The sequence below is a fragment of the Chenopodium album genome, chromosome 7 (assembly GCF_948465745.1).
Source record: "Chenopodium album chromosome 7, dcCheAlbu1.1, whole genome shotgun sequence".
Classification (NCBI taxonomy): domain Eukaryota; kingdom Viridiplantae; phylum Streptophyta; class Magnoliopsida; order Caryophyllales; family Amaranthaceae; genus Chenopodium; species Chenopodium album.
The window spans coordinates 18,684,792-18,700,236 of record NC_137840.1 but is presented as its reverse complement, the minus strand read 5'-3'; the positions used below and the strand labels follow the sequence as shown (position 1 = coordinate 18,700,236).

At 36.2% G+C, this 15,445-nt stretch overlaps 1 protein-coding gene across 1 annotated transcript; it reads right to left on the bottom strand.

Moving 5' to 3' along the window:
- Window positions 1-3,741: 3,741 nt before the first annotated feature.
- Window positions 3,742-13,484, bottom strand: LOC145638947 (adenine phosphoribosyltransferase 1-like). Its single transcript, XM_081690026.1, has 6 exons — window positions 13,168-13,484; window positions 12,436-12,546; window positions 11,550-11,642; window positions 5,401-5,550; window positions 5,114-5,172; window positions 3,742-4,057 (listed from the first exon to the last, which is right to left on the bottom strand). Exons 1-6 carry the CDS (start codon window positions 13,466-13,468, stop codon window positions 4,004-4,006), a joined length of 768 nt encoding a protein of 255 aa, XP_081546152.1. The 5' UTR covers window positions 13,469-13,484; the 3' UTR covers window positions 3,742-4,003.
- Window positions 13,485-15,445: the final 1,961 nt, after the last annotated feature.

The following is a 15,445-nucleotide window of genomic DNA, read 5'->3' as shown; positions in this document are numbered from 1 at the left end:
GGAGTTTTGATTCAAGTTTTATTAAGTCTCTGGACTTTTGTTCATATAAGCACCGTTACACACCTTCAAGCCGTGCAAGCAAGTTCCTCTTTTTCTTGAATATATTATGAAACACCTCTTTGTTCCATTGTTGGAGATCATTAGCTACTCTCTTGAGTTGCGGCACCAATGGGTCCGATTTACTCCATTTTTCTTCTATAAATTTCCGAAAGTGTTCGTGGGTTAGCCAAGCAGCTTGGAACTTGAATGGCTTGTTGACTGACCCAATTGGAGCAAAATCGTTGGGAGAAATTAATACCGGACAGTGGTCAGATTGAATGGCCGGGAGATTTTTAGCAGCCACATTAGCAAATCTCAAGCTCCAGTCCCCGTTACAAAGGGCTCTATCCAGCCTAGCACTTGTAAAAGTGTTAACCGAATTACCCCTCGACCATGTATGATTAGGCCCACTAAACTCAATTTCTAAAAATTCCATGTCTTCCACCCATTCATTAAATTTAGCTACCCTTCTTGAAGTTTCGGAACAACTAGTACTTCTTTCATGAGAGAATCTAGTATCATTAAAGTCTCCGGCTACCATCCAAGGTTTATTATGAGTTAAGGCAAAATTCCGTAACTCATTCCATAAATCTTGTCTTTTCATAGGGTTGGGGCTAGCATACACAGCTGTGAAATACCAAGGTTCCTCCCCAATACGCTTAATGTCCATAGTAATAAATTGATTATGTTTCACAATTGGTTCCACAGTAACTAAATCCGGTTTCCAGAAGATCCAAATACCACCACTAAAACCTTGAGCATCAACTCTAGTGTCACCACTATAATTACAAATATTAGCAATTTTTTCAGCTTGTTGTCCACCCATGTGAGTCTCAATCAAAGCAAACACAATAGGTTTATTATTTCTAATTATTTCTCTTAGGGAGCTAATAAAAGCGCGACTTCCCGCCCCTTGAACATTCCAAACCATGAATGAAATAGGCAGAGAGTTCGGAGCTAGGTTTGGTATTGTGTGTTCCATTAAAGTCGGAGTATTAGTCAGAGAACTTACATATGCGCTTGAGATCAATCTCAAAAGGCGATTAACTTCATTGGGGATCTGAAGATAGACCACCAGTTCCATCGGCTCTAGAATCGGCTCCTCCCATGATTCGAACCTCACTTCCAATGCATTCGTCAGGGGGTCGGCAATGGCCAAATATGGTTTCTCCATTAATTGTCCCACGAATAATGTTTTGTCCGTCGGGATCAACAGTTGGATTACATCCATAGGTGGGGGAAACATGTGTGAGTTCCTTCGGTATGCCATCATTCGAACCTACTTCAACTGCTTCTTGAAAAGCCTCTGTATTACTCTGTGAATTAGCCTCTGAAAATACAGTAAGTGAATTTTCCTTTCCTTTTGTGGAAAAAATTATGAGTTTGGTCTTTTGATTTTTGTGTCAAATTATTAGTAATAGGACTTAAGGGAATATTAACTTGGGAGTTTTCCTTAATTCCTTTAAGAGAATCTTTTTTCTTATAAATAGACTTTCCCCCTCCACGGCTTTCCTGATCCTTTTTTCCACAATTAAAAGAAGGCTTGGAGATCACTTTAGGGGAATTTTGTGATTGGTCTCCAAGATTAATAGTAGGAATATTAGCCTCCTTGATTGAAGAAGATAACTTTAAATCTTTATTCGATTGGTCACTTCCCAAATTTATAGCATATTCTTCTTTATCCTTTCCTATTTCCTCTTCCACAGAATTATCTTCACCCGTATTCATCGAGGCTAGAATTTCGAATTTCGATTTCCTGCCTTTATTGAGGTTAGGTAACTTAGTAATATTTTTAGGAAAATTTTGATTCTGAGTTTTGGTCGTATTAAGCCCATCTTTTCCTTGATCCGACCCTGCTTTGTCCACTCTCGGGTTTCTTTTCCGACCTGGTTTTTTAACCAACATCCAATCTCCATAATCATCTACTTCCTCTGGACGTTCTTGCCTTGCTTGTCGAGGTTGTTCAACCCCTTCTAGCTGACCATTAATTTGATCAATAACCATATTATCCGAAGGGTGTTTCGAGGCACATTGATCCTCTACATGTCCCAACATTCCACACTTGTAGCATAGCATTTTTATCCCTTCATATTGGATTCGCCATATTTTACCTTTAAGCCAAAACTTCAATAGAAGAGGTTTTGATAGGTCAATTTCCACACTCAGCCTCGTGAACTGCCCCCTCTCAGCATATGCAGTAGATTTATCTACTCGAAAGACCTTGCCTATCTTAGTTCCGATCTTTTTAAGGAACTCTTTATCGAAATATTCCCCAGAGAGATTCGGGATTCTCACCCAAGCAGTGAGAACATTTATAGACGCTTCTGCAGGAATAAAATTCGGAGTCCACTTCCTAATTGTTAGATATTTCTCATCGATTAACCATGGACCTTGTGTAAGGGCATAGTTATAATCGTCAACATTGTTGAACCTGGCTATAAAATACTTACTACCAATATCAGTTAAGATTAGCTCACCCTTTAGCTGACATTTTCGTTTCAGCCTTTTCATTAGACCCATGTATCCAAGACTACCATGGAACATACGTATGATGAGAGTGTGTCTCCATGGTTTCCTCATAGCACATTTCTCTTCCTTGGTGAGTAAAATGACAGGGCATCTATCATTGTCTTCAATTCCTTCTGGCATCTCATCATCATCCGAGACATCATCATCTTCTTCCAGGTTGAAACTGTTTTCCAACTCCGCCTGGGATGCTAATTGTGTGTCCCTAATCAGATCCCTGAATGATTTGGTTTTTACCCCCTGCATCTGAGGTGCAACCTTTTGTAAATCGGGGTTTAGGGCTGGTATTTGCCCTAATTGACCATTAGGCAAAATCACATTTTCCATCACCACATCAAAATTATTATTGTTTGATTCTGGATTTTCCTCTCTATTAAAGATTAAATGCGTAATTTTCTTTTGGGTTTCTTATTTGATCTGATGAGTTGATCGAGCATTTCAGGAGGATGGGTTTGAGGTTGGTTGTTGCTCATGGAGAGAAAATCTCACTTTTTTTTTTCCACATACATTCAATGTATGTGTATCATTGTCCATTAATACTTAGTTAACATATTTAACCCATAGTTGTGTTTCACATACCAAAAAAACACTTCAGTTTACATGCTCGAAAAACGTTTTCGATTTGTGTGTATTGTAAAGACACAACTTGTTATCAGACTTCACCAAAGCCTGTATTACCATGTACAGCAATACAAAGTCTTCTGAAATATCCTATTTAGCTTTAGCAAAGTGTTGCCGTCTAATCCTCAGTTTGTAATAACAGGATTAACAGCTGGAAATCGTTCTGTATGCTATAACTTTCTCGTATACTTTGCAAAAAAATTCACAAGCACATTGGTTTGATAAGATAACAAGCAAAATGGACTTATCAATGGACTTACACAAGAAAGATAATATGAAAAACTAATAATTACTTCCTTCATCTCTTTATTAGAGTCCCCTTTCTCTTTATTATGTGACTAATAAATGTTAGAAAGGGGACTCTAATAAAGAGACGGAGGGAGTAGAAATTTAAAATACTACCTCCGTTACAGGTTATGTGCAACAATTTGACATAAAGCAGAGAGGGAAAATGTCTAATCGTTGCACATAACTTGTAACGGAGGTACTATTAAACTTTTCTTGTGAAAGGAGAAGAAATTTAATGCTTGATATAGAATTCACTAGATTCTAAAATTACAATACAGTCAAGGTGTTTTATTCCCAACCATAAAGGATATGTGGTAATCTTCTGCATAATACAGGCATACGACATGCATCATCCCAAGAGCAAACGACCCGAGTTTTATCAATCAACAATGGAACACAAACCAAAAAAAGTTATGTGAAAATAAAATATCTTTAACTAATCAACCTTTCACAATAAATAGGAAAGATAATGAAAGAGATGTGGAAAGCATGCGATGCTGAAAACTTGGTTAAAGAAAGAGGGCTTAAATCAAGCTGATTTGATAAGGACGAATAGAGGATTGTCGCCTAACCGTTCTCGACCCTGCACAAAGGCAAATAGCTTCTTATGGAAAATGCCAGGCCAAAGTTAATCTAGTAGAAATCTAAACCTTTTTTTTTTTTTTTTTTTTTTAAACAGTAGAAATCTAAACCTTTGACAAGTAGACAATACAACCAACAGTTGATAAGCTTAACAAGAAGCACGAGCAATTTATTTATTTTTTTAAAAAAACAGATACCCGAACTAGATACTATATTGTTAAAGATTATATTTGAGAAATGCATTTAAAAAAAAAAAGATACCCGAGTAATACAACATCTTGCTCTTGTTAAAGATTATATTTGAGAAATGCATTTAATGAAGAAATAAAAGTTACATATTCATGCCCATCATTAGAACAGGGGCAAAATAAGCTAGATCAATGTACAATCCAATTTAAAACAAAATATTAAACAGCCATGTTGTGTGTGTATCCAAGACATGTATGTTACTTGGACCCGGATACCATTGTCTGACATGGATGTGTCCAAGTGTCTCACTCAGCTATTTCTTTAAAATTTCTACGATTTCTGCCCACAATGAAATGCGTCCTACTCATGTCCTAGTGTCAAGGATCCTACAATGGTGTTTAAGGTAAAATGAAGAGTCCATGTACCATACATGTGACGAAAGTAATCAGTGTAATTTTCTTGGAAATGTGCACTATGCATCTTGATTTTTGTAAAAAATAAGATTAATTCAACATATTCATTTGCTCGGAGAAGGAAAGGAAAAGTGACCAAAAAGAATACATAGAATGATAGAAACACATTGAAAGATTGAAGGGAAGAGGAATGGGACAAGGCCACGAGGGTTGAAATGTTGAATGTTTGTATTTTATGAAAAACAAAGTAAAAGTTGGTAGCATTACGGAGAGATTTGGCATAGATCAACATTTGGAGTATAATCAATTCAAGTTATGAAAGAAAGATGATCACACACAATGAGCACAATAAACCATGTTCTCACAACTCAAAACTAAACATGCATGGCTAATATAAATAGCTTGAGAAAATAAATTTGCAAAAATGTCAACAGTTGTTGACAGCAGTGAAATACCTTCAGCTCTGGCAGCTCTATAAGACAGGCACACTCAACAACCTGTACTCCTACACGCTCTGCAATTAAACCACACTTTAAATTAGACCGGAGGCTCAAATAATCATTAAATTTCAAGTAAAAAGTTTATATAAAAAAATAATAATAATAAAAAAAATAAAAAAAGCTTAATATAAATCTTTAGATATGTAGATTACATTGAACTCCAGTAAGTTTTCAGCAACAACTAGAATGAAGCAGTTGTGAAAGTTAACAGTGTCCAGCAAAGTTTTAAACAAAAGCTTTACCAAGCAGCTTAAGCGCAGCAGATAAGGTCCCTCCAGTGGCTATGAGATCGTCAATAATTATGGCACGCTCTCCTGCTTCTACTGCACCAACATGCATCTCTATTTTGTCTGTTCCATACTCCAATGAATACTCTTCTGAAATAACATCCCCTGTTATATAACATTCAATATTAGTATAACTGGTACAAGTTACAACAAATAGCATTATAATTTATAAGTTTACGCTATATACAATAGAGATTAAAAAACTTGTAGCTTCGAACAAAAAACAAGAATTAATCAATAACAGCATTTCATATAAAACCAGTAGAAAAGTATGCAGTCTATCATATATAATTACTAAGAAATTGACTTTGCCAGGTCAAAAGGCTTTTAAGTCACACATGATATAGTGTAGTGTCTTAGCAGTTAGGCTTAATAGCTAGTAGACATACCACATACATACATATAGCAAATGCAATATACTTTGCCCAATGTATAAAAAGGCTCAAGGCGCACCAAGGCATTTCAGAGCTCCCAGCGCCACTGTACACCTTGGTGCTGTATGGGGAGATATGGAAAACGGGCCGATAACGTGTGAAAGGCCGGTATCTTAAGCGAGTTCGGTTCCTCAACAACTCTCAGACATATCGGCATTTATGCAAAAGGCAGACATATCGGCTTGTCAGCGATCGGCACGTGGCATCAGCAATTTGACACTTGGCGCAAGATAGTTTGCATGCCATGCAGCCACTTGTCATTTGGAAGGGCTATAAACAATCAGGTTTAATCTCAAAATCAAGGTAGCATTTATTTCTCTCTCTCTCTCTCTCTCTCTCTCTCTCTCTCTCACTTTCTCTCTCTTCTTATCTTCTTAAAACACTTTCTGACTTTGTCATCTGAGTGGTTATCCCCGGATCCACCCCGGGGTTAGCTAATCTCTATTCCTGTGTAGGTTCTCATATGGACGATAGGAGCACAATGGGTTTTGTACTCGGGCTTTGGATCTCGGAAGCGGGTTGTCGGATCCTAGCAGGTTCAGGTGCACCTCATTCAATAAAATAAATTTCTGAATAACATCTTTGTGCGCCCCAAGGGAGTGTTCCTTAAGTTGCGCCTTAGAATGGAAGGGGTGAAGGAACAGCTAGCTTCAATTTACACCACAAATACAGAACATATCACAGCAGGTATGCAAGGCCCCATAGCTTCGACGCAGCAAACAATAGAGGACCAAATTGCTGTGAGATTGGAACAAGCCACGAAGAAGCAAAGTGATGAACTAGCTGCGACGACACAGATGACATCATTGTAAACTGCTCAGATCAGATGTGAGAGAAACAAGAAGCATTGATGACATCATTAAGATACGATAAGTCAATGTTTAAATCAAGATGCAGTCCGCTGTTTCACTGCTCAGATCGACTCAGATTACACGATCGGAGGTGATGGCTCCCAGCATTAACAAACTTAATAACCTCACTTTTGGCAGAGGTTGGACTTAATGTGGGTGGCAATACAATGGGTAATAGATTGGTGGGGATCGGGGGTGTAGCCAGATTATACAACCCAAAAAAAAGTGAAGGCGAACATATCAACGACCCAGGTGCTTCCCAATGGATGGGAGGATCATGTGGAGGCTGTGGGGGATATTGGAGGCATGAAAAGTTGTATCTCCGACAATTAAAGGGTCAAACCCAGATTGGTGGATCCTTTGAGGTGAATGATCAATCCGATTTTACAGGTTGAGTGGGGAAGATAACTTGAAGTAGCAGTGATGAGCTGGTGGTGCTTGAGGGAGACGCGTTGCTTTTGGTTCCCATGAGAGAATAGCCTACGATCTTTAATTTTCTAGGAGTTGAAGCTCTGTTGTTCTGACAATCTCGGCCAAAGATCAGCCAGCTCTCTGCATGAACAATGGTACGGTGCATGAATATTGTAGGCAGTTTATAAAGCAAATGGCTCCGTTGAGTGGTGATGAAGAGTAAAAGCGGAGCTCAGTTAACATAATGCAAAATCCTCGGATCAGGTTATAGAGTTGTCCATAAAGGTAGAGGACAAGTTAAATTTGGACTTATACAATTATACAGACCCAAGTCTGGCAAAGGAAGTTCATTATAAAAGGGGGACCTAAACTAAACACATACTTACACACAGTAAGCCCAAACAGCCTTTACATTCCCACCACACCCACTAGTAGCTCTTTTCATTCCAAGCCCTCAGCGAGAAATAAATAGGAGGTTGAGTGATATGAAATTTCAAATGAAACGGGAGAAAGGTCTATTTTTCAGGTGTGATAATTAGTGGACAGTGGGGCCCATGCAAAAGGAAGGAGTTGAGTGTGTTAATAACACAAGAGTAAGGCGCTACTCCTCTGCACTACTATACTATATTGACTTTATTCTCCTTTACACTCAATCTGTTCTGCTTTGGTCGCCCCTTGCCTAGAAGCTCAAAAGAACGGGGCCTAAGATAAGGAAGAAACACTAAGGAGTGGGGAGGAGATAAATACGGATGACCAACAACCACATATATCCTATGTTGCACGAAAACGGATACGGGGACAAAAATGGGTACGGATATGGGGACGGGATACGGCAAAATCAAATTTCCTAAAAACGGGTACGGCATGGATACGACAATTAAAAAAATATAAATCCATAAAATGTAAAAAAAAAATTAAAAATATAGTACTATTTAAAACGAAAAAATAAAATAAAATAAAAAAAGCGGAAAGTGACTTCTACCGACTAGAGTGCCATCTACACACTAAAATCAATAAAACTTAAAAAAAAAAACAAAAAAAACAAAAAAAAGAAAAAAAAAACAAAAAAACAGCAAGCTTGAGGAAAGAGAAAAAACGAGAACTAGAAGTCTAGAAGCAAAACATAGGAGGAAGAAAGTGAAACCATTAGTGCCCGGGTTGTCTTAGGTGGGCTCCGCCTCTCCGGACGCCGCAGGCAACTAAATCAGGTCGCACCTCCAAGGGAATTGATGTTCATAATTATTAGGGTTTTTAGAGAATTGGGGAAAATTGAAAATCAAGTTCGTAATTCACTAATTTAAGGTATTTTTAAAAGAAAGGCCTGGGATTCCAAGGAAACGTTAGAAAATGGGCCAAGCCGTCCCCGATACATATCTAAACTAGAGGCTAGCCATTCCCAAATTAGCTAGTCGTACCACTTTTGAAGGGGACGCCTTGGGGACGTTTCCCAGCCGTACCCGTACCCAAAATGTATCCGGTACGCGAGACGACGGGCATTTGGCGAATCCGTGCAACATTGCATACATCCCTAAATCCATTCATTAAGCTTAACTTCCAAAACCAATAAAATGGTATGTTAAGTGTTGGACTAAGAAGTTGTGGTGAAGATAAACCTAGGCAAAACTCATTTCCACCATTGCGGTGGAGAAATTCTGACAACGTCCAAGTCTTTTGGAGTGTTCCTATGAACTAGAAATGCAATGCAAGAAGAAGGAGATCACCTCAGAGGTTGTGCTGAGTAGTGGTTGAGGATTTCTTACCTCTTCCTTTGGAAAATGAGCATCAATGGATGGAAAAACCAAGGATGATGTACACCAAACCATCACTTATTACAAAGTGAAAGAAACAATTACCTTGAAGGGGGATTCCACCTTGGGAAAGACGATCATCTCACTAAATGCAGTGATTAGAATACTGTAAAAAGGAGGTGCCTAGTAGAATTCAAATATTATATAAGAGAAACTCACAAATTACCCTTGTTTCTTTTTCTGGTGCAAGTTATGCATTCTCTGTTTCTAACCTGATTACTTGCAATATGGTAGAGCAAATTGAAAGAAAGGGAAGGAAAAAGAGGTTATGATTTCATTTTAAATATGACATGAAAGAAAGGAAAGGAAAGGAATTGCAAGGTGTCATTTTTAAATCCCCTCTAATGAACCAAATCCTTGGAATGACTTGAAGAAAGCGTACAAGTTCACCCAATCTCTCCTAAGTCTCCCCTTTCCTTCCTCTTCCTTTCCCTACCCTCCCCTTTCCTTAGATGTATATAAAAAGGTCAAGATACACTAAGGCCATAGCGATCTTGTAACACCTAGGCACGCCATGGTGGGCCTCGTTGTTGTGAGGCAAAAATGGTAGGCTGACATGTATAAAATAAAATAACCTTTGGTGTGAAAAATAAATATGTGTGACTTTTTGTATTTGATTCATTTAGCTCAAAAAAGCATTGAACCTCTTTCAACAAGTGCCTTAATGCCTAGTAGAGCTTTTTATGCACTAACTTACCCTTAGCCTTTCTGATATTCCTCATTTCACACTTTTAGATATTTTTGTTTTTGTTTTTAAAAGACATAAGGACTTATAATAAGAGAATCATAAGGGAAAAAAAAGGTTGTGATTTGCATAAACCAATCTATTGAATTTTATAGTATGTTTGAAAAGAAATATTTGTAGGGAAAGGGAGGAAGGAAAGGAGGGATAATTTTTCTCTTATTTGGATAAGTCAATGGGTTAGAGAAAGGAAAGGAAAGGGATCCATTTTCCTTCCCCATTAACAAACCAAATTTCTCCACAGTTGGAGCTATTTGGAAGGAAAATGAAATGTCAAACTTTCCCTCCTCTCGCTTTCCCTTCACTATTGTTATCCAAACATGGTGTTAAGCAAATTTTATCTCATGTGGTCGTGATGATTGTAGCATTTTAAGACCATTATATTTAGGAATACTACATTTTATACCAACCATAATTCAAGCAAAGCATATGTGATAAACTGGCAACATTGATAAGAATAAATAAATGTGTTGGGCTTTACTAGCAAAATAGTAATCCAATACTGAACACTATTCCATCCATTTCTTTTTTATGTTCTTGTTTGTAATCTTATAAGTATGCACAATTTGAGAAAATCTCCTATATTATTACTCATATACATAAAAAGAAAAAAGTCATGTTTGGACTTGTTTGATTCGTAAGAGAGAGGCCACTTGTCAAGTAGAAGAAAAAGGTACGAGACTACTATGGGACAGCAGCACCCACTAATATGCCAGAAACATGGACAGCAGCCACAACACTTCACTGGAATGCCACATGGACAGCAGCCACAACACTTAGTGGGCACAAACCAAAATCCTTTGGGTAGTTGTGAGAGAGACAAAATTTAATATATGAGAGGAAAGGGTTGAGGGAAAGAGCAATATTAGTTTGGAAAGTGGTAACCTCAAACTATCAACTGGTGTCTTTAATTATGCCAAGAATCAGCCTCTCTACAATTTCCTCAGTTATTTTCGTGTTATGTGATAGTGTTGGTGGAGCAAGTTTATCACATAGTCTCAATGAATGCTTAAAAAAAGAACAAATTTTTTAAAATTTTGGCTATTATGTAATATTGTTAAAAAAATGTACATTCAGCAAATGGCCAAATGTACATTTAGCAAAAACTTAGAAGTCAAAAAGTAATTGTGGGAGTAAATTTTAAACAGAATAAGGATAGTACTTAGATTTTTAAAAGGAAAAGAAAAAAGTTTATATGCAGCTTAAGTAATACCACAACAAACAAATGATAAGACTCATAACATAACGGTCAAATCGATAGATAAAAAAATAACACAATAAACTTGCCGTTAATAAGAGAAATTTATGAGAAACTACAGCCTACATTCTAGAGCTAAACTTCAACAAAGAATTAGCCTACTATTTACACACCCTTCCAATAAATTAGGCCACATTTTATTCTTCTAGTTTTAATATATAAGTAGGCATACATAACAGAGCATAGCCTAGTTGGGAGTCCAATTAAATGCAACAAGCAGCCATAATAAAGTATCCATAATCCTGTCGAAATGTGTGATTAGAAAGAACAACAAAAACTTAACAGACTCGTCACTTGTTAGCTGTTAATCAAAGCTAGCCACAAGGATACCACTTAGGGTGCGTTCTATTCACCGGATACTTATCGGAACTTATTAGCCCTTATTAGAACTTATTTTAGTTATAAATTAAATTTGGTAGCCTGATTAATCCTTATCACAACTTATCTGAACTTATTTTTCCTGAACTTATCTTATCTGAACTTATTAATCCTTATCTGAACTTCTTAACCCTAAAACAAGTGGAAATAAGGTGAACAAAACAGGACCTTAAACAATCAATTATTTATGACAAATGTATAGATAAAGTTGACATAACAAACCAGGTAATTTCCCAGGCTTTCTCATTGGAACAAATTTAGCACCAATGGCCAATGCAATGGGTGGACCAAAAATGAAGCCTCTTGCCTCAACCCCTACAATATAGCACGCATCATCACATGATCATCAATATGAAGATTGTCAAACAGTTTCCAAAACAAAAACCATCAATAGGCATAAATAATATATGCATAACATAGAACAAATCTCAACCACCTATGCAAGCTTCATTAATGAGTCAAGAACATATTATAACATTATCAACTCCAATCACAAAATATAGGCAATTGATATTGAATAACCAAGAAAACAAATCACTTCCTCTATTTTCTTTGGTTGAGAGGATATAATACTCCCTCCGTTCCTAAATAATTGACACGTTTGAATTTTTTCACTATTCATATACTAACTTTGACCCTTGCTTTTTAGATATAAAACAAATTTTAATATGATATATATATTGTTAAATAAGTATTAATACAAAGCTTCATAGTATCAACATTTTAAAAAAAATTGATAACATTTAATCATATACATCTAATATCATCAAACTAATGCATTGATTAAGTATGTCAAGATTGATTGTGTCAATTATACAAAAAACAGATATAGTAATAAAAAGAGTATTTATCAAATATCAAAAATAGAAATAAAGTGAAGTGAACAAAATTTGTTTAAGAAAATAATGCCAGCACATTTTATACTTTTACATTCAACAAAAAGTCATCAATTAATATCTGTGTTACACAAATTCTTCATTTCTTCATTTTTCCTAATTGCTCTTAGATCGTCACAATATCAGTACTAGAGTATAGAACAATCCCACCAACAACAGAGTATAGAGCAAAAAACATCATATTTACAACTATCAAACGAGAAATATGTTACCTGCAACAACAGAAATATCTTTCCCCTTGTATCTTTCAACAAACAAATCAACTGTGTCCTTGAATGCCTTTGGATCCAACAGCATGGTAGTAATATCCTGAAACATTACCCCTGTTTTCAAAAATACCCACATACAAAATTTAAATCAATATCAACAAAGAACACAAACCCATAAAATAAAGCTAAATAGCACATCCAAATCATCAATTAAATTAAGCACACATTTTGAACAACAACAATATCAAAGCACTATCATTACTTAATTAAAAGTAACTGTTTGTCAAATTTAGAAAAAAAAACAGTATCATTAGTTAGTTAAAATACCCACATACAAAACTTAAATCAGTATCAATAAAGAACACAAACCCACAAAAATAAAACTAAAAAGCACATCCAAATCATCAATTAAATTAAGCACACATTTTAAACAACAACAACAACAATATCAAAGCAGTATTATTACTTAGTTAAAAGTAACTGTTTATCAAGTTTAGAAAAAAACAAAAACAGTATCATTACTTCGTTAAAATACCTACATATAAAATTTAAATCAGTATCAATAAAGAACACAAACCCACAAAATTAAACTAAATAGCACATCCAAATCATCAATTAAATTAAGCACACATTTAAACAACGACAATATCAAAGCAGTATCATTACTTAAATAAAAGTAACTGTTTAACAAATTTAGAAATAGTAGTAACACAAAGAAGGTGAATAAAATCGAACCAGGTTTAGGGAAGTTAGGGATGACACGAATAGAAGACTGAATTCTTGAGATTCTGTCATCTTTGGGAGGTTCTGAGTCCAAAGCCATTTTGATCGGACTAACAGAGGGACAACAACGACGGAGGAGAGAAGAGGAGAGAGAGAGGGAGTGCAGTGAGGTCGACTTGGGTGTGCGAATATTATAGCTCAATGGTTGACGACAGCAACAATATTTCAGTGACAGATTTGCCCTTGATGATTCAAGGAATGTGTTTGTCAAATAATAATGGGCTGGCGAAGAAGGTATTCTCAGAGGATGCATTTGATATTTTTAAATTTATAAGGACTTTTGTCGGCTATTACTCGTCGAAATGTAGAGTTATTGGTGGCGTTGTGAGGGTATAAATAATTTAGAACCGCTGCACATTTTTACAAAATTTTTTTTTTTCTTGTATTGGGTTATGATGGATTGTTATCCGGTATAGGTCACCTCGTCCAATACCAAGTGACCTTAGGCTTTTTTAAAAAAAATATATATATTTAATTTAAGGTAAATAACAGTACTTAGTAAATCAATAATAGTACTTAATAAATTAATAATTACGTCTTAATTTAAAATAACAATTTTTAATAATACACTGATTATTACTATAATTCAATTTGATAATCACTTATATGACTTTTATTGGTACTAGTTACACTACTATACTACTTATATCTTAAACAAATTAACATTTATAATTAATAGCCCACCGTGCTTCGCAATACAAAATGTTTTGGTTAGAGAGTTTTGATCAATACTTGAACTTAGTCGATAATGGAACCTCTGGTATTCTGAGCTTCCAGCTTTACCAAGGTAGCTAATCCCAACCCTGTCTTCATTATATCAGGTACAACACAAATCTAATTCGTTTCCTACCTTAGATTGTAGTCTCTACTCAAATAATCTCTATTTTTTTGTGATGGTACTTTTAAATATAAAAATAACTCATATGTGACATAAGTTTGAGATGATAACATTCCCTTTTGAAAGGAAATTTTTTATTTAATTTAAAAATATTACAACACTCATTTCTTACAGAATTAAAAACAGAAAAGTCTAAGCTGATATGACAAGAAATGGAGTTTTTCTCTACTTTAAGAGAGATGAAGAACTGATCTGTCTCTTAAGATGAGGATTTTCTCCAAAGAATTTTCTTATTTTCAAAAACACTCTAGCCAACTCACTTCAAGAGTTCAAGCCTTCCTTCACTTCTTTTCCTAATGCCCTTTATATGGGGGAAGGCTCACAAAGGCCACCGACACTTTCTATGGCTTACAGAAAATCATGATTCAACAAGTGAATCTCGTTCACTACTTTTCTAAAGTTTCTTTAATACAAATAAAATCTGCTACAACAGTATAAGTATAATACATTATTGCTGGTGTGGGCTCAAGACTCTATTATATCTTGTAGTCCACCTTTAATGTCCTTATGGTCTTCATAATGGAAATACATTTGGCTGTCTTCTTCTATATCGAGATCCATCACACATTTGGCAGCATAGGATTCGTCCCATGTGACAAAGATTTCCAATAAGGGCTCTTTTCCTTCTAAGGATAAATATCTCCCAGCTTCAACTTGTTCAAAATAATCATACACTGATTTGCCATGTAATACTCTTTCTTCTAAATAATTTCTTATTCATTCTAGTGCTACTATTGTGGTATTTCCCACATGTATTATGACGGGTGGTTCTTCCTGATTTGGGTACTTTTACCCTGCCAAGTGGCCCGATAAGAGTGCGACACGTGTCACAAAAGAGGCGTCCAAATGAACTTCCCAGATGATGACACGTGTCACGCAAATAAGGCCCCTGGGAGTGGCAGCCTTCAAGGCACAAATCCCAAGGAGCCGCAAAACAGCGCTGCCTTAAATCCTAGGTCACCAAACCCTAGGACAGGGCACACCTTTCTAGGACCCTATAAATAGGGAGATTCCCCCACTTATTAGGGCACGTCTTAATCATTACATCATTTATTGCTCTCAAAAACAGAGAACACCTGATCTCGAAATCCGAGAAGATACTTACTTTTCGCATGTTTTACTCCGAATCTGCACTAACTTAATCTTCAAAAGCGGACCTCCGAAAATCCGGAGCTCCGTTCTTTTGTAAGTACAGGCGATTTCGTTGGATCTAGACTTTGAGTTGTAACTCTCCCAAGGGACACAAAAACACCCAAAACATTTGAAGCCGTTTGTGGGGAGACACACCTGTAATGGCATAACGGTGGTTGATCACCGACTCAAGAGGGAGAG

Excerpts from the sequence above, each read along its gene's own strand:
- LOC145638947 (XM_081690026.1), bottom strand. The coding sequence starts at position 13,468 with ATGCATCCTCTGAGAATACCTTCTTCGCCAGCCCATTATTATTTGACA. Across the intron at positions 12,547-13,167 it reads CCCTAACTTCCCTAAACCTG|GGGTAATGTTTCAGGATATT; the intron begins GTTCGATTTTAT and ends TTTTGAAAACAG. Across the intron at positions 4,058-5,113 it reads TAGAGCTGCCAGAGCTGAAG|GGTCGAGAACGGTTAGGCGA; the intron begins GTATTTCACTGC and ends GCCTTTGTGCAG.